Source organism: Bufo bufo, chromosome 5, assembly GCF_905171765.1.
Source record: "Bufo bufo chromosome 5, aBufBuf1.1, whole genome shotgun sequence".
Taxonomy (NCBI): domain Eukaryota; kingdom Metazoa; phylum Chordata; class Amphibia; order Anura; family Bufonidae; genus Bufo; species Bufo bufo.
The window spans coordinates 428,615,304-428,642,175 of NC_053393.1; the positions used below are offsets into that span (position 1 = coordinate 428,615,304).

General features: G+C 43.5%; 1 protein-coding gene and 1 long non-coding RNA gene across 2 annotated transcripts in view; one reads left to right on the plus strand and one right to left on the minus strand.

The window, feature by feature from the left end:
* The window catches only part of ENTPD3 (ectonucleoside triphosphate diphosphohydrolase 3), a 70,954-nt gene that overhangs the window by 20,071 nt on the left and 24,011 nt on the right, over window positions 1-26,872 (minus strand). The window contains exons 2-5 of the mRNA XM_040432194.1: window positions 24,199-24,332; window positions 17,770-17,887; window positions 14,642-14,792; window positions 13,180-13,339 (exon numbers count right to left, since the gene is read on the minus strand). Of these exons, the coding sequence (XP_040288128.1) occupies window positions 13,180-13,339; window positions 14,642-14,792; window positions 17,770-17,887; window positions 24,199-24,324 (555 nt within the window). The 5' untranslated portion in view covers window positions 24,325-24,332. The remainder of the gene's footprint in view (window positions 1-13,179; window positions 13,340-14,641; window positions 14,793-17,769; window positions 17,888-24,198; window positions 24,333-26,872) is intronic.
* Window positions 4,166-25,282, plus strand: LOC121001223. The gene is made up of 3 exons (XR_005779006.1): window positions 4,166-4,176; window positions 19,738-19,743; window positions 25,194-25,282. It is a non-coding gene; the product is annotated as an uncharacterized LOC121001223 (long non-coding RNA).

The following is a 26,872-nucleotide window of genomic DNA, read 5'->3' on the forward strand; positions in this document are numbered from 1 at the left end:
GGTATGTGTGTGAGCTTGCCGAGCTTCAAAGCCGCCACCAAATTATGGCCATTATCAGACACAACTATGCCTGGTTGTAGGTTGAGTGGCAAGAGCCACATCTCAATCTGGTCCCTTATACCCTGCCACAGCTCTGCGGCGGTGTGCTGTTTGTGACCTAAGCAAATTAGTTTAAGCTTGGTCTGTTGCCGCTTCCCCACTGCAGTGCTACACTGCTTCCAGCTACTGACTGGTGCTGCAAGATGAGAATTCAGAGGTGGAAGTGGAGGATGAGAAAGGGGGGGGAGGTTGCAGCCACTAATGTAGGTGGTGGCGTAAATCCTGATAGAAGTAGGGCCCTCAATCCTTGGCGTCGGTAACACCTGCGCCATTCCAGGGTATGACTCGCTTCCGGCCTCCACAACGTTCACCCAGTGTGCCGTCAGGGAAATGTAGCGTCCCTGGCCAAAAGCACTTGTCCATGTGTCAGTCGTTAAGTGGACCTTCCCAATAACTGCGTTGGTCAGGGCACAGGTGATGTTACGGGACACATGCTGGTGTAAGGCGGGGACGGCACACCGGGAAAAATAGTGGCGGCTGGGGACTGAATAAAGAGGGACGGCCTCTGTCATCAGTCTGCGGAAAGCCTCAGTGTCCACAAGCCTAAATGGAAACATTTCCAGGGCCAGCAATTTGGAAAGGTGCGCATTTAGTGCTATGGCCTGTGGGTGGGTGGCTGGGTATTTGCACTTTCGTTCAAAGGTCTGGGGTATGGACATCTGTACGCTGCGCTGGGACACAGAAGTGGATGTGCTAGCTGATGGTGCTTGCGAACATCCAGGTGCAGGGCGGGAGGCATCCGGGCCTGCGTCTTGGACAGGGGATTGGCCAGCACGTAACACAGGGGAAGAGGAGGCAGTGGTGTGACCTGCAGAGACTGATTGTGGACCCCAGGTGTTCGGCCCACCTATTAGGGTGCTTTGATGCCATGTGGCGGATCATGCTGGTGGTGGTGAGGTTGCTAGTGTTCACGCCCCTGCTTATTTTGGTACGGCACAGGTTGCAAATGACAATTCTTTTATCGTCCACACTTTCCTAAAAAAAGCGCCAGACTGCGGAACACCTACCCCTTGACAAGGGAGATTGCCGCAAGGTGGCGCTCCGGAGAACAGTTGCGGGCCTGTTTGGTGTGGCCCGCCTTCTCCCTTTTGCCACCCCACTGCCTCTTTCAGCCTGTTACGGTGCTGCGGATCCATCCCCCTCTGTACTGCTGTCCTCACTCGGCTCGCTTATTGACAACTGTGTCTCATCATCAACCTCTTGAGACACTAATTGCAGTTGGCTTATTGGCAACTGTGTCTCATCATTATCATCCACCTCTTGAAACACTTATTGCCGTTCCCCACCCTCATCTTCTTCTGACTGTGGATGCTCAAGAGTTTGGGAATCAGTGCACAAGATCTCCTCATGTCCCTCTTCAAGCGGGCTTGGTGAGAGGCCCAAATCAAGGTATGGCGATGAAAAGAGCTCCTCGGAATATCCGAGTGTGGGATCACTTGTTTGCCAAGACTCTCCATGGTGGGAGGAAGGAGGATCAGGGTGAGGATTCTGTTGACCAGACTCTTGGCTACTGAGACTGGACTTGGTGGAAGACAGGGTAGTGCTTAACCGACTGGAAGCATTATCTGCTGCAATCCAACCGACCACCTGGTCGCACTGGTGTGACTTCGAGAGTGGTGTCCTGTGCTGCCCTGCAAACTGGGACATGAAGCTAGGTATTGTGGATGAGTGTTTTTCTTGTGCTCTGGCAGCAGGCACAGTTTCAACGCGCCCAGGGCCACGGCCTCTGCGTACACCATCATCAGCACGGGCACTTCCCTGTCCCTTACTGCTCGCCTTGAGCATATTAAATGGTATATATGCTTGCAAGTACAGTACAGACCAAAAGTTTGGACACACCTTCTCATTCAAAGAGTTTTTTTTATTTTCATGACTATGAAAATTGTAGATTCACACTGAAGGCATCAAAACTATTAATTAACACATGTGGAATTATATACATAACAAACAAGTGTGAAACAACTGAAAATATGTCATATTCTAGGTTCTTCAAAGTAGCCACGTTTTGCTTTGATTACTGCTTTGCACACTCTTGGCATTCTCTTGATGAGATTCAAGAGGTAGTCCCCTGAAATGGTTTTCACTTCACAGGTGTGCCCTGTCAGGTTTAATAAGTGGGATTTCTTGCCTTATAAATGGGGTTGGGACCATCAGTGGCGTTGAGGAGAAGTCAGGTGGATACACAGCTGATAGTCCTACTGAATAGAAGAAAAAAGCAGCTAAGTAAAGAAAAACGAGTGGCCATCATTACTTTAAGAAATGAAGGTCAGTGTCAGCCGAAAAATTGGGAAAACTTTGAAAGTAAGGGCTATTTGACCATGAAGGAGAGTGATGGGGTGCTGCGCCAGATGACCTGGCCTCTACAGTCACCGGACCTGAACCCAATCGAGAGGGTTTGGGGTGAGTTGGACCGCAGAGTGAAGGCAAAAGGGCCAACAAGTGCTAAGCATCTCTGGGAACTCCTTCAAGACTGTTGGAAGACCATTTCAGGGGACTACCTCTTGAAGCTCATAAAGAGAATGCCAAGAGTGTGCAAAGCAGTATTCAAAGCAAAAGGTGGCTACTTTGAAGAACCTAGAATATGATATATTTTCAGTTGTTTCACACTTGTTTGTTATGTATATAATTCCACATGTGTTAATTCATAGTTTTGATGCCTTCATAGTCATGAAAATAAAGAAAACTCTTTGAATGAGAAGGTGTGTCCAAACTTTTGGTCTGTACTGTATGTCACACGTACAGCAGCGCAGGTTTTGTAATTGTATGCGCAAATAAATTACACTGAATCTCACAGATATTTAGGATGCGCAAACGTTATACAGGAGATGTAGCACAGGTAATGTCGCTGTCACCAGCGGCAAAAAATTTACACTGAATGTCACAGATATTTAGGATGCGCAAATGTTATACAGGAGATGTAGCGCAGGTAATGTCGCTGTCACCAGCTGCGAAAAAATTACACTGAATGTCACAGAAATTTAGGATGTGCAAACGTTATACAGGAGATGTAGCGCAGGTAATGTCTCTGTCATAAACAAAAAAAAAATCACAGAAAACACAAAAATAAAAACATTCTGCACGGTATGATATATAAATGTGCGGATGTCCCTGCCCATATTATTGAAGAAAATCACAGAAATAAGATAATAATGCACTTAGTAAGTAGATGCAAGTATTATATATGGACAAAGTCCTCACTCTGATATGATAGAATCTGAGACACTTAGCCAATATATTTTGATCAAAACACATCTGTGCTCGCCTACCAAACACCAAGGTGGTCTCAGGTCAGGCGGGTCCTACGCTAAACCTACCTAAGCCATTGGGCTTCTATGTTCAGGAGCGCAGACCCTGCACATATGGTGTGCTGCTACTAGTCCCCTCCTTGTGCATCAAGCAACCAATGGGAGGAGGAGCAGGCACACCTATATGTACCACCGGTCAACTTTTATCGGATAGTTATAAGTAATGCCTACTCTGCATAAGTAAAGTATACTCTGTTACTCAGTTATTTATGTATACTTGTATATCAAAATGGAAATTGTAAATGGCTTTCAGAGGGACCTAACCCTCCAATCAAGCAGCAAAGCTGACAAGAAAATTATACTAATAGGAGTGTGACTTGTAGCTTCAGGAATGTATGAATAAATGTCAGGAAAGAAGATCTCATCATTTGATTCTTCTACACTGGCTATATGACACATAGCAATTAGTGTCAAAATGTAATCTACTGTCATTCTTTGTAACATATTAACTACTTAAGGACCCAGCCATTTTTCACCTTAAGGACCAGGCCATTTTTAGCTAATCTGACATGTGTCACTTTATGTGGTAATAACTTTAAACTTTAAAACGCTTTTACTTATCCAGGCCATTCTGAGACAGTTTTCTTATTACATATTGTACTTCATGACAGTGGTAAAATTAAGTAAAAAAATTTTCATTTTTATTTATAAAAAAAATACCACATAAACCAAAAATTTAGAAAAATTAGCAAATTTCCAAATTTCAATTTCTCTACTTTTATAATAGATAGTAATAACTCCAAAACGATTTATTACTTTAGATTCCCCATATGTCTACTTCATGTTTGGATTATTTTGTGAATGCCATTTAATTTTTTGGAGATGTTAGAAAGCTTAGAAGTTTAGAAGCAAATCTTGAAATTTTTCAGAAAATTTCCAAAACCCACTTTTTAAGGACCAGTTCAGGTCTGAAGTCACTTTGTGAGGCTTACTGTCACGGCGGACAGGATCTAAGATACACAGATAACTAAACAAAACAAGTTTCTAGGCGAGAAGCTGGGGATATGGTCACCTCCTAGCAAATCCCTAACAGCTCTCCCTATACTGCTAAGCCCACATTCAGACCCTAAAGGTGGAATTTAATGTGTCCTCGTGCCTGGGCTGGAAATACCCTGGAATCCCTGAGAAGGTGAAATGGGAAAAGGGGCAGCCTGCTCCCTCAGAACCTGGAGGGGACAGACGTCACTCAAACAGCCTAGACAGCAAACCAAAGAAATCAGAAACCAACTTATCTTATCAGAGCAGGAACAGCCAAACCTTCCTTCCTTGCTTCCACAGCCTGACAGAAGCTATAACCCGCACGGAACCCTGGGAGTGAGAGTAATTTAAACCAACGACCCCACCCAGAGCACCTGAAGGGAGGCGGATCTAGCACGACTCCAAAACAAAACAAATGACTAGACACATGCAATGTGCGATGGTTCCACCGGTTTCACATATTTTTTCAATAAAGACCTGTGGAATACATCATGGATCCTCCAAGTCTGCGGAAGATCCAGCCGGAACGCTACTGGATTGATCACCGCAGATATTTTGTACGGACCAATAAATCTTGGACCCAGTTTCCAAGATGGCACTCTCAGTTTAATATTTTTAGTGGACAACCACACCAGATCACCCACACACAGGTCCGGACCAGTCACACGTCTCTTGTCAGTCATTTGCTTATACCTCTCACCCATCTTCTCCAAATTCACTTGGATCCTCCGCCAGATAGAAGACAAGGCAGAAGAAAATCTCTCCTCCTCTGGCATCCCAGAGGAACTAGTCCCAGAAAAGGTACCAAACTGAGGATGAAAACCGTATGCGGCAAAAAATGTCGACTTACCCGTGGACTCCTGCCTACGGTTATTCAAAGCAAACTCTGCTAGGGACAAGAATGAGGACCAGTCCTCCTGATTCTCAGCCACAAAGCACCTCAAGTAGGTCTCCAGGTTTTGATTAGTACGCTCTGTCTGTCCATTCGACTGCGGATGAAAAGCAGAAGGGAATGAAAGTTGAATGCCAAGCCGAGAGCAGAACGCCCTCCAAAACCTGGAGACAAACTGCGTGCCCCTATCAGAAACCACATCCGAAGGAATACCATGCAATTTAACGATATTATCAACAAAAATCTGCGCAAGAGTCTTGGCATTAGGCAGACTAGTTAACGATATAAAGTGAGCCATTTTACTAAAACGGTCAACTACCACCAAAAGTGAACCAGCAGGTCGAGTATGAGCAACCTTTGACCGTGCACAGGTTTCACAAGCTGCCACGTAATCCTCTACGCTCTTACGTAACCCGGGCCACCAGAACCTCTGGGACACAAGATCAAAGGTGGACTTACCACCAGGATGTCCAGCAAGGACAGTATCATGATGTTTCTTGAATACCTTGTATCGCAGTCCTTCAGGAACAAACAACCTCCCTGGGGGACAAGAACCAGGAGCCCCCTCCTGGGCTTCCAACACCTCCATCTCCAATTCGGGGTACAGAGCGGAGACCACCACCCCATCAGCCAAAACCGGAGCAGGATCCTCTGAATCACATCCCCCAGGAAAACTGTGAGACAACGCATCCGCCTTGATGTTTTTAACCACCGGGCGAAAAGTAACCACAAAATTGAACCTGGTAAAAAACAGTGACCATCTGGCCTGTCTAGGGTTCAGACGCTTGGCAGATTGCAGGTAAGCCAAGTTCTTATGATCCGTATATACTGTAACGGGGTGAGATGCCCCCTCCAACCAGTGACACCATTCCTCAAAGGCCAACAACTCTCTATCTCCCACATCATAATTCTTCTCAGCGACCGAGAGCTTCTTGGAAAAAAAAGCACACGGGACCCACTTGCCAGGAGATGAACCCTGCGACAGCACCGCTCCAACCCCCACTTCTGATGCATCAACCTCCACCACGAATGGCTGAGACACATCGGGCTGCACCAGAATGGGAGCAGACGCAAAACACTCCTTAATAGTCGAAAAGGCCTGCAATGCCTCATCTGACCAGACAGAGACGTCGGCGCCCTTCTTAGTCATATCAGTCAGAGGTCTTACAATGGTAGAATAGTTCAAAATAAATTTTCTATAATAATTAGTAAACCCCAAAAACCGCATCAAAGCTTTCTGATTCTCTGGTCGGTCCCATTCCAGAACCGCCCGTACCTTTTCGGAGTCCATACGAAAACCAGAGTCAGAAAGCAGATATCCCAAAAACGGAAGCTCCTGCACAGAAAACACACATTTCTCCAATTTGGCATATAATTTATTCTCCCGAAGGATCGTCAAAACCTGTCTCACATGATCCTGATGGGTCTTCAGATCAGGAGAGTAAATTAAAATGTCATCCAAGTAAACTACTACGAACCTCCCCACCAAATGATGGAAAATGTCATTGACGAATCGCTGAAATACCGCTGGCGCGTTCGTCAACCCAAAAGGCATAACCAGATTCTCAAAATGACCCTCGTGTGTATTGAAGGCCGTTTTCCACTCATCCCCTTCCTTGATTCTGATCAGATTGTAGGCCCCTCTCAAATCCAACTTGGAGAACACCTTGGCTCCAACAATCTGATCAAAAAGGTCGGAGATCAAAGGAAGGGGATACGGATCCCGGACCGTAATACAGTTCAATTCCTGGAAATCCAAACAAGGTCTCAGCGATCCATCCTTTTTCTTTACAAATAATAAACCTACTGCCACCGGAGACTTAGATGGCCTAATATGACCTTTTGCCAAACTCTCGGCGATATACTTCCGCATGACCTCTCTTTTGGGTTGAGAAAGATTGTAAAGCCGATACTTTGGCAACTTAGCCCCTGGGATGAGATTAACTGGACAATCATAGTCATGATGAGGGGGCAATTCCTGAGCCCCCCCCCCCTCTGAAAAGACATCCGCAAAATCTGAGAGATACTGAGGTAGAGCCATAGTGGACACACCAGAGATAGATGTGCCAAGACAATTATCCGAACAAAATTCACTCCAACCAATGATTTGTCTTGCTTGACAATCTATAATTGGGTTATGTTTTGTCAACCACGGTAACCTTAAGACTATAGGAGCGTGCAAATCCTTCATGACAAAACAAGACATCATCTCCACATGTGAATCACCCACCCTTAACTGAATACCATGAGCAATATGAGTGAGACTCCTTTGAGAAAGAGGGGAAAAATCAATTGAAAAAACCGGAATCTCTCTTTTTAAAGTGCAAGTACTTAGATCCAGATTTTGAAGAAAAAGAAAGTCAATAAGGTTTACCCCAGCACCACAGTCAATGAATACTTCAACAAAAAAAAATCTTGAGTCTAGCGCCACCATAGCTAAAAGGAGAAAACGAGTATTACTGGGAGCTTGCATACCTGCTTGCTCCACCACTCCATTCACGCTACCAAGAGTCAGGACGTTTTTTTTTCCTCTTTCTTATCAACATGCGGTTTAACAAAAGGACAAGCAAAAATAAAATGACCACTTTTCCCACAGTAGTAACATAGTTTATGCAATTTCCTAAAGTCTCTACTACCAGAACGGAAAGATACCTGACCCAGCTGCATGGGTCCCTCCCCTACCCCAGAGTTACCTGTACCATCACCCTGGGAAGCAGTAGAGACGAAACCACTCACAGAAGGGATCCCTTGTGCAGAGGGAGCCTTACACCTCTCTCTAATACGTCTATCTAACCGTACTGCCAAAGACATAGCATTCTCCAAAGAATCTGGGTACTCATGAAAAGCAAGGGCATCTTTCAATCTGACAAAACTGACTACGTAACACGGGGTCATTCCACTCTGACTCAGTAGCCCATCTCCTAAACTCAACGCAGTAAACCTCTGCAGTATGTTCACCCTGTAATAAATTACGCAATTTTGATTCCACCATCGAGACCCGATCTGGGTCATCGTAAATGAATCCCAGGGCTTTGAAAAATTCTTCCACCGACCGGAGGGCCAAAGAACCGGGCGGCAGAGAAAAGGCCCAGGATTGTGCGTCCCCTTTAAGCAGAGAAATGATTATACCAACCCTCTGACTTTCATCACCTGACGAAGATGGACGCAGCCGAAAATACAACTTGCATGACTCTTTAAAGCGGATAAAATCATCCGCACCCCCTGCAAATCTCTCAGGAAGAGCGACTTTAGGCTCCCCACAAATTTGACCTGCACCTGATGCCAGAGCATTCTGACACCGTGTGACCGAACTACGCAGATCCGCAACCTCTAGCGCATCAATTGACGCCAATACAAAAATGCTGAGCAATGGTAGTCACAGTTTTGGCGGGTTATAATGTCACGGCGGACAGGATCTAGGATACACAGATAACTAAACAAAACAAGTTTCTAGGCGAGAAGCTGGGGATAAGGTCACCTCCTAGCAAATCCCTAACAGCTCTCCCTATACTGCTAAGCCCACATTCAGACCCTGAAGGTGGGAATAATGTGTCCTTGTGCCTGGGCTGGAAATACCCTGGAATCCCTGAGATGGTGAAATGGGAAAAGGGGCAGCCTGCTCCCTCAGAACCTGGAGGGGACATACATCACTCAAACAGCCTAGACAGCAAACCAAAGAAATCAGAAACCAACTTATCTTATCAGAGCAGGAACAGCCAAACCTTCCTTCCTTGCTTCCACAGCCTGACAGAAGCTATAACCCGCACGGAACCCTGGGAGTGAGAGTAATTTAAACCAACGACCCCACCCAGAGCACCTGAAGGAAGGCAGATCTAGCACGACTCCAAAACAAAACAAATGACTAGACACGTGCTGCTAATCTGGCAGACCTCCGTACATAGTCTGAGCAGGGCATGACACTTACATAATAGAAATCACCCACAAATGACCCCCTTTAAGACACTACACCCCTCAAGGTATTCAAAACTAATTTTACAAACTGTGTTAACCCTTTAGGTGTTCCACAAGAATTAATGGAAAATGTAGATGAAATTTCAGAATTTCACTTTTTTGGCAGATTTTCCATTTTAATAAAAAAAAATTCCACTAACAAAGCAAGGGTTAACAGCCAAACAAAACTCAATATTTATTGCTCTGTGTAGGTTACAGAAAAACCCCATATGTGATCGTAAACTGTTGTACGGGCACACGGCATTGCGCAGAAGGAACGGAATGCCATATGGTTTTTGGAAAGCAGATTTCACTGAAATAATTTTAAGCTGCCATGTCACATTTGAAGACCCGCTGATGCACCCGTAGAGTAGAAACTCCAAAAAAGTGACCCCATTTTAGAAACTACACCCGTCAGGGTATTCAAAACAGATTTTACAAACTTTGTTAACTCTTTAGGTGTTCCACAAGAATTAATGGAAAATGGAGATGAAATTTCAGAATTGCACTTTTTTGGCAAATTTTCCATTTTAATCAATTTTTATCCACTAACAAAACAAGGGTTAACAGCCAAACAAAACTCAATATTTATTGCCCTGATTCAGTAGTTTACAGAAATACCCCATATGTGTTTGTAAACTGCTGAACGGGCACACGGCATTGCGCAGAAGGAAAGGAGCGTGATTATGGTTTTTGGAAGGCAGATTTCACTAGGATAATTTTAAGGTGCCATGTCACATTTGAAGACCCCCTGATGCACCCCTAGAGTAGAATCTTTCAAAAAATTACCCCATTTTGGAAACTACGGGATAAGGTGGCAGTTTTGTTGGTACAATTTTAGGGTACATATGATTTTTAGTTGCTCTATATTACACTTTTTGTGAGGCAAGGTAACAAAAAATAGCTGTTTTGGCACCATTTTCATTTTTTGTCATTTACAATGTTTATCTGACAGGTTAGATCATATGGTATTTTTATAGAGCAGGTTGTTACGGACACGACAATATCAAATATGATTTTTTTGGTTGTTTGTTTCAGTTTTACATAATAAAGCATTTTTGAAAAAATAATTTTTTAGTGTCTCCATATTCTGAAAGCCATATATTTTTTTTATTTTTTGGGCGATTGTCTTATGTAGGGGCTCATTTTTTTCGGTATGAGATGACAGTTTGATTGGTACTATTTTAGGGTGCATATGACTTTTTGATCGCTTGCTATTACACTTTTTGTGATGTAAGGTGACCAAAAATTGCTTACACCGTTTTTACTTTTATTTTTTTATGGTGTTCACCTGAGGGGTTAGGTCATGTGATATTTTTATAGAGCAGGTTGTTATGGATGTGTCAATACCTAATATATATATATATATATATATATATATATATATATATATATATATATACACACACACACACACACTTTTTTAATTTAAGTTTTACACAATAATATCATTTTTGAAACAAAACAAAAAAATCATGTTTTAGTGTCTCCATAGTCTGAGAGCCATAGTTTTTTTTTTTTTTCTGGGTGATTGTCTTATGTAGCGTATCATTTTTGAGGGATGAGATGACTGTTTAATTGGCACTATTTTGGGGCGTGTATGACTTTTTGATCGCTTGCAATTACACTTTTCATGTAATCTAAGGTGACAAAAAATGGCTTTTTCTACACCGTTTTTATTTTTATTTTTTTACAATGTTCACCTGAGGGGTTAGGTCATGTGGTATTTTTATAGAGTCGGTTGTTACGGACGCCGCGATACCCAATATGTCTACATTTTTTATTTTTTTTTACATTTAACACAATATAAGCATTTTTAAAACAAAAAAAAAATCATGTTTTTTTAATTTTTTGGGCGATTGTCTTAGGTAAGGGCTAATTTTTTGCAGGATGAGGTGATGGTTAGATTGGTACTATTTTAGGGGGCATATGCCTTTTTGATCGCTTGGTGTTGCACTTTTAGTGTATTGAACTGTCAGTGTCTTACACTGTAAGACGCTAACAGTTGCCTAGGACACCCAGTCCTGGGGCTGGATCTCCTGGGCTTCCATAGCTGGCAGTCCCGATGCCTGTTCAAGCCATCGGGGCTGCCATAGCAACCCTCAGTTCCCCGTCACCGCAGCACGGAGACCCGATGGGGATGTACAAGCTGCCGCAAACCCCCTGTATGCTGCGGTCAGAGTGATCGCGGCATACAGTGGGTTAATCCGCCGGCATCTGTGTTTTCACCGATGCTGGCAGATACAGCACATCTGAAAATAAGGTACTAAGTGCTATTAGCAGGGGCCCGGCTGATCAGCAGCAGGGGCCCGGCTGATACTGACAGCCAGGCCCCTGCTGCTGATCAGCCGGGCCCCTGCTAATAGCACTTAGTACCTTATTTCCAGATGTGCCTTTGTTTTTGTAGTTAAAAAAAACGGCGGCATGCACTTGGCCAGTATCTGTGTTTTGTGCATCTGAGATTTGCAGACGTTAAACATGCAGTCGTGTACAAGGGGCCTAAGTCCTGGTGTTTTTTTGTGCATTCCAGTAGATACCATACAGAATAGAGTGTGATGTCAAAGTAGTAACTAAAGTAGGAGGCATGTTAATACTTTAAAGCGTAAATGTCATTTCAGTTTCTTTTTAATATAGTGTAGGGACAAGAGTATTAAACATTTTTGTAATATACTTCATTAGGGAAAGATGTTTGTTCTAGAAAACAGGGTGTAAAGAGTGTTCCTAACAAAGCTCTGAGAACATAGATTCCCAGCCTGCCCCTTGTCACTATCCCAGTCCCTGGCTCTGTACATGTTCCCTATCACTGTCCATCACCCTGCCTACCTGATTTCTTAGACAGAATACGACTGAAAACAGGCACTCCTTAGCAATGCTCAGTTAGGGTGCTGACACACGTTCAGCTTTTTTGATGCAGTTTTTGAAGCCAAAACCAGGAGTGGATTGAAAAAAGTGGAGAAGTTGTAGCTGTCCTTAACACTTTCCCTCCTCCTATGATCCACATCTGATTTTGGCTTCAAAAACGACATTAAAAAAAACTACACGTGTCTCCAGTAAACACCTATACACTATATGTATCTGCTAAAAATGCAGGATTTTGTGAAGCAAAGTAAAATCAAACCTTTAATCAACCCTTTTCACATCTATAAAGATGTTGGATAACCTATTTCTACATCAGAAATGACAGGACAATGATGGGGTGTCTTACTACAGATCAACTGAAATCATTAAAGGAGTTCCCAAGATTTTTATTTTTTTTATATACTGTATATTTCCTACCCAGCTGTACCTGTGAAGAGATTTACACCTGCCTCCTCCTCACCGCTCTGTTCTGCCTCTGTGGCTCTCAGGTTTTCGTCACTAGACTTTCAGTCGCTGCCTGTCAACCTCTGCATGGCCTCAGAGGTGACGTGGCCCCAAGGAGCACATCCCTGCTGGATCACATGCCGCTTGTAGAGATGTCACTCCTGAAACCAGTCATTGGCTGCAGTGGTGCAAGTGATCCCGGCAGAAAGTGATAGATGGTGACCAGAAGTTCAGTGAAGGAAGCCTAGGAGCCTGAAATCAGCATCAGGGAGCAGTTAAGTATGGCTTTCTTTACAGGTACCACTGGCTCCTTCAGAGGTAGAGGCTAGCTAATAGAAGAGTATCCTTAGTGGTGGATCTCCTCTAAACATCTGTAATTATCTACAACATCCAACCCCATAAACCTGTTCACCTTCTCAATTCTGAAATATTACAATATTGATAATGAATGACCTTTTCTCTGTGCTCTACATAGCTGTATCAACAGCTTCACTATTAGCATACCCCTGATGTGACCAATGGCTTTCCTGATGTTGACTACCTTTTCATGCAGACCTTTATGTAAACCATAAAAATACTGAATGTGGTTAAATTAAAATGGCCTGCTGGGATTAAAGGCGGGAATAGAAATCATGCATTTTTTGCACACACCTCCAAGAAATTTCCCAATAAATAGTTGACTGTAATCCATCCGTACAGCCCTTCCTCCTGACCCGTAATGATGTGAGCTCCTCTAAAATCAAATGGCTGGGTTTTGAAGTAGTTCTCAATACTGGTAAGGACTTCTTGAGCGGCACTTTCATTTTTCAACCTAAGCGGTTTACAGGAAACAAAACTCTGAGAAGATGGAAAGGTGACCTTCAATGAGTATGGCTCAAAAGACAGAGCATGTACAGTACAGACCAAAAGTTTGGACACACCTTCTCATTCAAAGAGTTTTCTTTATTTTCAGGACTATGAAAATTGTAGATTCACACTGAAGGCATCAAAACTATGAATTAACACATGTGGAATTATATTCATAACAAACAAGTGTGAAACAACTGAAAATATGTCATATTCTAGGTTCTTCAAAGTAGCCACCTTTTGCTTTGATTACTGCTTTGCACACTCTTGCCATTCTCTTGATGAGCTTCAAGAGGTAGTCCCCTGAAATGGTTTTCACTTCACAGGTGTGCCCTGTCAGGTTTAATAAGTGGGATTTCTTGCCTTATAAATGGGGTTGGGACCATCAGTTGCGTTGAGGAGAAGTCAGGTGGATACACAGCTGATAGTCCTACTGAATAGACTGTTAGAATTTGTATTATGGCAAGAAAAAAGCAGCTAAGTAAAGAAAAACTAGTGGCCATCATTACTTTAAGAAATGAAGGTCAGTCAGTCAGCCGAAAAATTGGGAAAACTTTGAAAGTAAGGGCTATTTGATCATGAAGGAGAGTGATGGGGTGCTGCGCCAGATGACCTGGCCTCCACAGTCACCGGACCTGAACCCAATCGAGATGGTTTGGGGTGAGCTGGACCGCAGAGTGAAGGCAAAAGGGCCAACAAGTGCTAAGCATCTCTGGGAACTCCTTCAAGACTGTTGGAAGACCATTTCAGGGGACTACCTCTTGAAGCTCATCAAGAGAATGCCAAGAGTGTGCAAAGCAGTAATCAAAGCAAAAGGTGGCTACTTTGAAGAACCTAGAATATGACATATTTTCAGTTGTTTTACACTTGTGTTTGTTATGAATATAATTCCACATGTGTTAATTCATAGTTTTGATGCCTTCATAGTCATGAAAATAAAGAAAACTCTTTGAATGAGAAGGTGTGTCCAAACTTTTGGTCTGTACTGTATATTGCTCACATTTCCTCCATAGTGCCCAATGGGTATCTACATTTATCTCATCCATTGGGATCACCAATGTGGACAAATTGTCGATAAGGAAATAATTCTATCCCTCCACCAGAACCCCCCCAAGATCTATATTCAGGGATACTATTTTAGAGCGCGAGCTATACAAATACTCTGTTACTTGAGTTCCACTGATTTAAAGTCATAGATCCACTTGATGGAGTGAAACAATGTTTTCACAGGCCTGTCTATTATGTAATGATGTAGTAAATCACTCACCTGAGAAGCCTCATCCCTGCTGTGGCTCCCAGATATACAGGCGTGCTGTTCTGCTGATTAAATGGAATGATACTTATAACTTTCTTCATACAGCTGTCAATGTTCTGGGCCGCTTTTTCAGGCTCGCCCGCATAACTGGAAATCCCGAGGCCTGAAAACAAAACTAAGCATTATTTTGGAACATTCTTGAACTATATTCACATGTTCACTCCCATTTGGAAAGTGATAGGAGATGTAAAGATATATATATACATTACAAATCCTCATTAAAGGGGTCTTCCAGTACTTTGATAGGATTGGCAGGGGCCCAACTCTTGCCACCCCCACTGATCCGCATCAGTCGGCGCTTGAATTACACAGTTCCATCCATTGGGTAATGGATAGAGCCGTTTACTGCGGCACTGCTCCCATTGAAGTGAATTACAAGCTCTGTCCACTGCAGAATGTAGTAGTCCGGCACCTGAACTACTCTGTGCGTGTGGCAGATATTTCCGAATGTATATGCCAACATCCTCATAAACTTCAAAAGCCAAACATATGGCAGTGCCCCTTTTGCATTCATATGGCTGGTATACTTTAGTTTCTTATCTGTGATGAAAAAGACCAAGCTTTTCATTCCAAGAAGATGCTGCTAAAAACAAATTACCAAACATATACAGCAAGGCAAACTTTTTTTTTTTTTTATATAAAGGGAGGAGAGCTAAGCGAATCGATTCTAACAAATTGAATTCATTCACAATTAGTACTGGCTGTCCCTGTTGCCTCCACGAGCTGGCTCTGCTGGTCAAAAACTTGCACCTTCCACTTGTTTGACAGGGCCAAACAGGTCACCAGGCCCTGTCAATTTTGGGCCTGCGCCGTTGCCAACTGCGCTTGTGTCTCAGTACACCTGGAAGTGGAGGCAGCGGCCTGAAACGGAGGAGGGCCATCTCCCCTTCTAGGTATACCAAGACGTCAGCGTCGCTAGCACAGTCTGTATCTCTAGTGTTCAGATAGCAGTAGCTGATTGTTTGCGCTTGCGCTGATGCCCGGAGCAATGGCTTGGGCCCAAGATTGATAAGGCCTGTCGAGATATCTAGCCCTGTCAATCAAGGGGCAGCTGTGAGTTGACAATTGGAGCCAGCCCATCGGGGCTGATTTTGAATGAATTTGATTCGCTGTTCAACTCGAAGTTGGAGTCAATGACAGACATATTTAACTATATATGCATACATTTGTATATACATGCCTGGAGTAAAAGATGAATTCAGCCTAAGGTTGTATTCAAATGAGCATACAAAAATAGGTGTAAAACACAAAGGTAAATACTTGCACAAAATGATTTGGGTGACAGTATATTGTCTGGATTTTGTTCTTAAAATGAATCTGTTATCAGGATGGACCCTTTTAACTTAAAGAGTCACTGTACTTTTACATAATTTACTATAATAGAGAGTGGTTTAATGGAAAATTTCTAAATCACTTCATAAAAAAAAAAAAATCTGCCTGCATCCACCTGAAAAAAGCTATACATGTCATGGCCACTAGGTCATTTGCAGTCCACTGCCTGTTAGGCTAGATCCGTCTCTAGTAACAGAGATGGTTCAGAAGAAATAGGTGCGTGTCAGAGCTAGCTGAGCGCCTGAATCTGATAGAAGCACTTCCACTACACAGCCTTTGAAGGGCAGAGAAGCTCCTTTGTTTCTGTAAGTCTGATCTCCCCCTCCTTATCAGCTTTCTGAGCTCCATAGAAGAAAACAAATATAGTGGGATGTAAGAGAAGTGAGGTCGCTGCAGTCAAGTACTGGCAGACTCCATAGAAGGGAGACACCCACTGCTTGCGATAGTGATGCATCTAGCTGTGCATCTGAAACAGGGAATCATATGGCTGATGAAGTCATTAGGGAAGCCCGAAAATACCTGCTCCCTCAGAGTTATAATTCTACAATGAAGCAAAGCCATTACGCAAACTTTTTTGAAAGCTCGGGTATGCCTTAAAGCTATTCTGTCACTTGTTTTTTGCTCTCCTAAGTGCAGCATATACAGTACTAGTGACAGATCTAGGGTGCTGCCACATGTTCAAGTTTTTTTAATCCAGTTTGTAAAGCCAAAACCAGTTGAGGATTTAAATAAATAGGTAATATAATATTTGTCCTTTATAGTTTCTCTCCCTTTATTATCCACACCTGATTTTGTCTCAAAAACTGCATACAAAAAACCTGAACGTTTGGCAGCAGCCTTAGCAAAATGCTGGTTAACTTTCTTTAATTGTACCAGTTGTATTGCTAAAATCCTGTATTGAGCAGCCTAGCGCTTATTGAGGAATGAGTTCAAAGCTGTACCTCCCACCCACCACTTATAGTAGTAGTGAAAAACTGTCACTGGCAGCACGGGAGGTCAGGAAAGCCTTGAGCTCATGAATACGGTTGACCTGATTAATATGCTGTATTTCGTTTGTTGATCTGAGGCTCCATTCCGGAGTTATGATACTTTTTCTTAATATGCAAAGTAGGCCTTTGGTGCAATGAGGGTGTCAGCGTTGCTCTTGCTGCACCCAAGCTCTGCTCATTTATGGCAAGCCCCTCCCTGACTGATTTGTTGATGGGACCAGGCAATGGCAAAGCAGCCAGGGAGGGGCTGGGCACAGAAATGAGTGGTGCTTGGGTGCAATAAGAGCAATGGTCACACCCTTATTGCACCAAAGGCCTAATTTTTATAGTAAGAAAAAATATCATAACTGAGGAACAGAGTTTCATATCAACCCAAGCAAAACTGTTTTAATCAGGTCCTGATTTGGCACTATTATACATTTTGGTTATGCTCTACTTCCAGATATGCTCAGGCCATCCACCTAGACTAGGTAATCTGTATTACCGCACTTAGTGCTCTCAGTCTTATAATGTAACAGATTGTGTAATGTGAATAAAGATTGGAATTCTTTTTAAGAATTCACTCTGTTAATATGTCAACTGGCCGACAAATTGAACAGATTGTTCTGCCTTCAAGGACAAAAATGACACAGCCAATTTAGATGTAGCCAATTTCTTTTGATTCATGTAACAACATCTCTAGGACTTTAGATTTTTGCACTTTCTATGCAATATATGCAATTAATAGTTTCACAATAACAATACAATTGCTTTTCTTACCGTTAACGTTGCATTTGAAGGTCTGGCTTACTACTCCGGTATTGTTTTCTTTTTCAGCCGGCCATTGATACACATATACTGTGGTCCTTGAAGATCCTGCATCCAGCACTATGCCATACTGAGCAGACAGAACACATATTAGTAAAGGGATCAGTAATAACGAATGCTTTATTATCTGTAATTCAGGCTGACGTCACTAGTCAGGTTATACCTGAGAGATTATAAAACCAGAGATAATGATTTGGTTGACAGAACCATCATGTAGGTCCTTGTCCTAGACTGACTACTGATATTTCTTTATGTAATTCTGGCCATGGACATGACTATATAGGACCACCCTATAGGGTAGGGATACATAAAAAGATCAGTGTGCAGACTAGTGCTACTAGTGTACAGGTTGTCTTGTATGGTATTTATTCAATGTACTAAGTATCAAGAATACTCTGCTTTTCTTTCCTTTTTTGCAAATGATAGGATACGTCAAAGAATCACTCAAGATTTACGAAGGAGCAATCTGTATCTGAATAGTGCAACTACGGTATATCATAAGTCAGGAACGTTACATATTGATCTGTCCATCTAGCAAAGGAGAATCACAGCTGGCAATATCCTATTGATTGCCAATATTAATGTCCTAAATTTATGTTAATTAATGATTACATTTAGTTATATATACTTACAAAATCATGGCCATATATCTACACATACACCATGTATCTGCCTTATAGGGGGTTATCCCATAATGAATGTAAAAAGACATCATATAGCACATGACAATACCTTTCTAATAAAGCTAGAACCAGCCCTGTACCTCACATGGATCTAGTGATCTGCCTATTCATTGCTCTGCTAGATTTATATCAAGCTGGTAGCTCGGGGGTGTGCACTTTATCCAGGGACATGTCCTTTCTACTGCGGGTGGCGGCAGTTGGAGGAAGGAACTGAGCACGTGCTTCCATCTGAGTGAGCAGGACAGAGAAATAAGGAGAAAAACAGCAGGTGGCGCTATACAGGTAGATTTCAGTTAATAACTCAGTAGCTATACTAAATTTTCACATGCAATTACAAAAGTATTCAGATCCAGGTACTGGCTGGAAAATGTAGAATATTTTTTATGGGATAACCCCCTTAAGTCTGACAATATAGACTACGTGCAGTGTACTTAAATGGAACCTGTCATGTGGATATTTGATTATAATCTAACTAATTATATACAATCATTAACTACTAAAAAGTGCCTTAGATGTATTCACTTACTGGTGTGACAGATGGTTACCTCATAATGTACACACAAAGATGCCACATGCCGCATGCTAATGAGCTGATTTGAGTCCAGCGTGATGTCATTAAGTCCAGCGTATATTTAATTCAGAGCTATAGCCCCTCCCCTGCCCACCTGCTGCTGATTCATATGGAAAATAACTGTCAATCTGCAGCACGTGGGCGGGGAGAGTCAGGAGCTCATGAATATTCAGGACTCATCATTATCAGCTGGAGCTTTTCAATACAAGATGTTGGCAGATTGACTGGGTCAATTAAAGAAAGTGACCCAGCATTGTGCTAAGAGAATCAGTCACTTATATATGTTGCCCTTAGTTAGGACACCATAAAACTGGTGACAGGTTCCCTTTAAGGTGGCCATACACATTCAATAGCTGTCGACCAAATGATGGTCCTGCCGACAGCTATCATTCGCATACACATACGTCTGTGGCTTGGCCGAACATGTATGTGTCAAAACAGGGCTGAATATCAGTCCTGTAATCGGATGTAACCATCCCCCCCTTTACAATGCGGTGTGTCCCTGCACAATAACCTACAAAAGCCACACAATACAACACTCAATAACGGATTCAATGGGGCTGCAAAAGATGTGGACAGAACACCGTGTGCTGTCAGCATCTGCAAAAAAGATAAAACATGTCCTATTCTTGTCCGCAAATACGGACAAGAATTTCTATCATGGAGTAGGACGTCCAATTTGTGGTCTGCAAAAACGCATACGATCATGTGAATGAGCCCTTACATACGTTGTCACTATATACAAAACGTTAGTCGACCCTAATTGGAAAATAAATGTTCTAAATTGTATGTAACATGGAACAAACCGTACAGGTTAGGTCTTCTCACCCTTTGACATGGTATGGTAGCTGAGGTTTGGTGGTAACACACAGTTGTCAATTTATTGATAGATTTCTAGGAGGAATAGCAGAAGAAAAGGCACAACAAAGAATTTCTAGAAAAAATGCCCCAGAATTACTATTTCATGAAGAATAAAAGGAACTACTAGAACTGATATATCTTTCTGTGTCAGGGTGGCATACTGATCTCATAGGAGTTTTGATACCTCCACACAACGGATCCTGTCTGTGTAGCAGCTGTAAGGCCTGTATGGTCCCATCAGAATTGGCTTATGATTTGGTATCCAAAAGCAGGAGTGGGTACAAAACACAGAAGACATGCAAATATTCCAGTCACGTGTCATCTCTGTTTTGGATCCACTCCTGTTTATTTTGGCATCAGCAATACTGATGGATTACTGACCAAATGCTGAGTGACGGCTGATGCTCCACAGACAGGATCTGTTTTTTGGGGCATTATTGTTCTGACGGATCAGAGGAAGGGCAAAATAATCAGTGACGTCAACACAAACCTATTGCTGACACCCTCTCCACTCTGTCGGGGGCTCTAATTGTATAAGCGTTTAATAGAACAGGTTCTGTAGACATATATGTGGAATCAGCTGACGACGGTTTAAAAAGACGACGGTTTAAAAAGAATGCGCTTCTTCTTGACGCTACAGTAGGATCTTGGGCCTCTGCACGGTTCTTTATACTTGGCGCTAACATCGACCTGTAAGGCCTCATGCACACAAACGTATTTTCTTTCCGTGTCCATTCTGTTGTTTTTTTTTGCGTACTGTATATGGAACCATTCATTTCAATGGGTCCGCCAAAAAAATGGAAGTTACTCCGTGTGCATTCCGTTTCCGTATGTTCCGTATGTCCGCCAAAAAATAGAACATGTCCTATTATTGTCCGCATTATGGACAAGGATAGGACTGTTCTATTAGGGGCCAGCTGTTCCGTTCTGCAAAATACGGAATGCACACGGACATCAGCCGTATTTTTTGCGGATTCGTTTTTGTGGACGTGTGCATGAGGCCTAAGGCTGAGTTCACACTTGAATTATTTGGTTAGTTCTGCCCAAATAAGTGAAGTGTGCAGTGATTCTAAGAGTGACGCCTGTCATCTGCATGTCATACGGACTCACAGTATTGTTTTAGTACCACAGCAGACTCCCTATGCGTGTTACTGTAAGGCACAGTGTTCTACACCACTATACAGGCTCTCTGCAGCCAGGAAATAGACATTTTTTATCGTGATTCACCGCTAATAAATTCGGATTCGGATATTCCCTCCGTGGGAATATACTTACCCCGCTCCCGGCGCAGCTCCTGGTCCCTGCTGCTGCTTCTTCCTGTACACAGATGAAAACATCCGATGTCGGAGGGGAGCAGCCAATGGCAGGCGGGAACGGAACGAGCCTCCCTAGCATTGCGGGTGATGCTAGGAAGGCTCATCCCCGTCACCGCCTGCCATTGGCTGCTCCCTTTCCCCCGACACCGGATGTTTTTCTCTGTGTACAGGGAGAAGCAGCAGCGGTGATGCGGGGGCCAGGAGTGGCGCCGGGAGCGGAGTAAGTATATTCCCAGTAAGGGGCCCGGCACATGGGGGGCTGTTGTAGATACTGGATAACCCCTTTAAGGCTGTATTACGCAGCCTGATGTGGCAGACAATTGCCGGGAAGAAGCGTCCCCTCCTAGCAATTGCCTCGCTAGCGGAGGTGACAGCTGCTATTACATGCACTGATCTCCTCCGCAGCTATGTCATCGCTTGTCCCCAAGCTCTATAGTGGTTTGCCGGATGAATGTTAGCGAATTTTCTGCCAAAAAATCGGGCAGTGCAATACAGGCTTTAGAACAGAAAAGCAAAAACACAAACAAATCAAAACCAAAGGAAACAGACTATATTTCTTAACTCAACTTAAAAATGTATGTTCTTCATAAATGTTATATTAGCAAGATAATGGAGAACACCTCACAGTTAAGTACAATTAGCACAAATCATGTTGGCTTCTGTCACCCCACTAAACCGTTTAGTTTTTTTTTGGTTACTTATAATGCCTATAATGCGATTTATGCATACATACTGTAATTAATCATTTTCGTTCAGCAGATTCTATTAAAAACGTACTTTTAAAATATGCAAATTACCTTGCTACCAGCAAGTAGGGCGGCTACTTGCTGGTAGCAGCCGCATCCTCCTATCCTAAAGACGCCCCCTCCGCATGCTGATTGACAGGGCCAGCGAACGGGATATTTCTCTGCTGGCCCTGTTTGCATTCAAAATCTGGCGCCTGCGCCGTACCTGTCTTCAGTCGGCGCATGCGCACTGAGAGGAGGACGCTCGCTCGGTCGCTCCTTCCTCAATGCCATGCAAATGATAGGAAAAAACGGACGCGGACACGCGGATAAAAATCTTGTGTGTCTCCGCGTTTTTTCACAGTCCCATTGACTTGAATGGGTCCGCGAACCGTTTTCCGTGAAAAAAATAGGACAGGTTATATTTTTTTGACGGACTGGAACCACGGATCACGGACGCGGATGGCAAACGGTGCATTAGCCGAGTTTTCAACGGACCCTTTGAAAGTCAATGGGTCCGCAGAAAATCACAAAAAAAGGGAACATCGGACACGGAATAAAACAACGGTCGTGTGCATGAGGCCTAATGTACATAAAGTTGAAAGAAATAGGAATACATCAAGTTGGGATGTAAGAGGAAGAGCCTGTGACCAGTTGGGTGATCGCATGACCCCAGCAGGGATCGCAGATTTGGCGCAGGGACCGAAGGGTAAGTAATGTACTACCCATTTTAGGTAGTGGCCTGGACAACCCCTTTAATTCAATTTAATTCTTTAAAAAACTGCTGATTAATTAATAGTTAAGGCCTATTGCAGACGAATGTGAGCGTATTAGGTCCAGATGCGTTGCGGATGCGTTCAGTGAAAAATGAAAAACGATTTCGCAAGCAAGTTCATTCAGTTTTGTGTGTGATCGCGTTCAGTTGTTCAGTTTTTATCGCGCGGGTGCAATGTGATTTAATGCGTTTTGCACACGCATGATAAAAAACTGAATGTTTACAAACAACATCTCTTAGCAACCATCCGTGAAAAAGGCATGGCATCCGCACTTGCTTGCGGATGCGATGCGATTTTCACATAGCCCCATTCACTTCTATGGGGCCAGCGTTGCTTGAAAATCGCAGAATATAGAACATGCTGTGATTTTCACGCAACGCACAAGTGATTCGTGAAATACAATGCTCATGTACACAGACCCATGGAAATTAATGGGTCCGGATTCCGTGCGGGTGCAATGTGTTTGCATCACTCATTGCACCTGCGTGGAATACTCGCTCGTGTGAAAGGGGCCTAATAGTTTTTCAAGAGCATATTGATTTACAATAAAATTACTGACTGAAACCATGTATGCCTTCTGCAATATAGAGGAATCTGTTCAGGGGGCTGAATACTGGTGCCAGGCAATATACATAAGTATTATTAGGCGTTAGGAATAGAGATGAGCGAATTTCTTAAAAGTTCGATTCGGGTGATTCGCCGAATTTCACCAAAAAATTCGCTTCGTGACGAATTACTTCGTCACAAAGCGCATTTTTTTGTAAGTAGCGGGTGCAATGACAGGGAGCTGCGACAGCGCCGCCCCCATCATTGTACCCCTCAGATGCCGCATTCATACATGATCACCGCATCTGAGTGTAAAATTAATAATAAACAAAAAATTACATCAAACTTACCGCTTCCATTTTCTCGCGACAGGCCGGCCACCGCCATCTTGTCTTGCTTGAAGATCTCGGGCAAAATCCTGTGCGGCGTGAGAGATGTAATCTCGCGCCACACGGGATTTCGGATGAGATCTTCAAGCAAGATGGAGACTGGCAGGCCGTTGTGAGGTAAGTTTAATTTTTTTCGTTTTTTATACTATTTGAGGTTAAATCAATTCGCTGACACGAAGCATGAGGAAATTCGGCTTCTAGGCAAATAGAATTTATCCTGAAATTCGGATCGAATTCCACTTCGTGGGATTCGATTTGCTCATCTCTAGTTATGAATAATCCAATAAGCTAAAAGAATTCTCATGCAATTATTTAAAATAGGATCTCCACTAAATATGCTAAAATCCACATTTGTGCGATTAACAATATAGATCTTTTCATTCCCTATTACACAGAGGAATATTTTTTTAGAAACACAAAAAAATTATAATAATTCAATGAAAATAATTTCTAAATTAAACTAATATCCAGGACAAGCATGAGACAATGGTATGTATGAAAATACATTATATACCTTTAAACCAGGAGAAAGTGACCGCTCATGGTGAATCTGAACATAGGCAATCGCAATGATAACAGATACGCTGATCAAAAGAAACAAAATGGAAACAATGAGGGGAATTTTCACCTTAGAAGGCATCCCAGGACCTGTAAGAAAATAACAACACAATTAGACACAGCTCTTGGTGCTTCAAATACAGATGACCATTTATTATTCCAATGGTCCAAGTGACATGAACTAGGCCAGGGGTGGCCAACCTTACAGACACAAAGAGCCAGAAAAAAAAAAAAAACGTATGCCTACCAGGAGCCACGAGCTATACATTTACACACAAGTCACCATATTTTTCGCCCTATAAGATGCACCTAGGTTTTTGCGGAGAAAAATAAGAAAAAATCATCTGAGTTTTTTTTCTTATTTTTCATTAGCAGAGAATTTTTTTTTTTCATCAGACCCCCAGTGCTCATCTGACCTAAGATAAGATCCCCAATCCTCATCAGAACTCCAAATCAGACCCTTAAAATAAGACCCCCAATGCTCAGATCAGACAACACAAATCAGACTCCCAGTGTCAGACCCCCCCGTGCTCAGATCAGACCCCCTCGTGCTCAGATCAGACCCCCCCGTGCTCAGATCAGACCCCCCCGTGCTCAGATCAGACCCCCCCGTGCTCAGATCAGACCCCCCGTGCTCAGATCAGACCCCCCCGTGCTCAGATCAGACCCCCCCGTGCTCAGATCAGACCCCCCCGTGCTCAGATCAGACCCCCCCGTGCTCAGATCAGACCCCCCCGTGCTCAGATCAGACCCCCCCCGTGCTCAGATAAGACCCCCCATGCTCAAATCTGACCCCCCCCCATACTCAGATTAGACCCCATCATGCTCAGACCAGACTCCCATGCTCAGATCAGAGCCCAGTAGTCAGATCAGCCCCCCATTGCTCAGATAAGATCCCCCCATGCTCAGATCATGACCACCCTCATGCTCAGATCCCCCTGCTCTGATCAGACCCCCATGCTCAGTACTATAATTTAAAGAAATCGCCTACCTCTCCTGATCGGGCACCGGGCTCCTGATCAGGCACCTGCTACTCTGCATTGTGACCTGATGCGCACAGCGTCAGGTCATACTACGCATCTCCACCTACTAGGGTTGTCACGATACCAACATTTTGATTCGATTTCGATACTATGCGAGAAAAATAAAACACCAAAAAAGCCCTTCGCATTCCATATTTTATGGAACGTCCGGTCCATAATACAGCAGTCCTATCCTATTTTTGTGGGGGACAAGGTGACAAAAAATGGAGAATTGCGTGGTTCTGATTTTTTTGCTGTTACAGTGTTCACCGCATAGGAAATATTTTTTTATATTTTAATAGTTCACACTTTTTCGGGCATGGCGATATGTAATATGTTTATTTTTTATTGTTTGTAAATTTTATATGTAAAATTGGGAAAGGGAGCGATTTAAACTTTTAGTATTTTTGTGTTTTTTTTTAAAACTTTTTTAAAACTTTTTATTTACTATTAGCCCCCTTAGGAGCTAGAAACCTTGTCCTATTCACCCTAATAGAGCTCTATTAGGGTGAATAGGACTTCACACTGTCCCTGCTGCCCTGTGCATAGTACACACAGCAGCAGGGAGCTTACCATGGCAGCCAGGGCTTCAGTAGCGTCCTGGCTGCCATGGTAACAGATCGGAGCCCAGCAATTACACTGCTGCGGCTCCTATCGGAACTGCCACCAATGAAGAGGAGGGAGGGGACCCTGTGGCCACTGCCTCCAATGATACTAATACCGGGGGGGGGGCACTGCACCACCAATGGTTAGAATTTATAATATTGGGGGGGCGCACTGCGCCACCAATGAATGTAATTAACACATTAATCCAAGTATAGGGTGCCGGCGGCGGTATCACATACTCGGCCTTTAATAACAGGGCATGCGATCTACCGAACCACGGCAATTAACCCCTCAGGTGCGGCACCTGAGGGCTTAATTTCCGTGGTTCGCATGCCCTGTTATTGAGGCCGGGTGCCGGGTATGTGATACCGCCGCCGGCACCCGCTGCCTCCTGTACTTGAATTATTGTGTTAATTACATTCATTGGTGGCGCAGTGGCCACAGTCGCTCCCCTTCTCCTCCCTGCTATCTCCCCATTGGTGGCAGCGGAAGCCACGTCACAGTGGAGAGGGAGGGAGCTGCATGCGGCTCGAGAGCCGCGGTTTGGCCACCCCTGAACTAGGCCATGAGCTCAGGTCCAAAAAAACATATCTTAGCATTAGGCCTCTTTCACACAAACGATACGGATTGGCTCCGGATGCTTTCAGGGTGCATTCAGTGAACTCCAGTGCCTAACTGCAGTGACATGCGCAGCAGAAAAGAAAAGGGCTGTAATGTATAAAAGTTCCTACGCATGGGCAGCAGCGGACATTGTAGATCATCTCCCAAGGAGTAGGCGCGTGCGCAGTGGAGGGCGATCGTTCAGTATTCCAACACTGGACGCAAGCGCAGCAGAGAAGCGAGTCTGCATCATATATATGTTCTGTGACATGCGCAATGGAAGCCGCTTGATCTGAGGGATTTTAAGTCCTGACGCATGCGCAATGAAAAGGAGGGCGATCGCTCAGAATCAAATACTGCACGCATGCGCAATGGAAAAGCAAGTTCGCACCATGCATATAA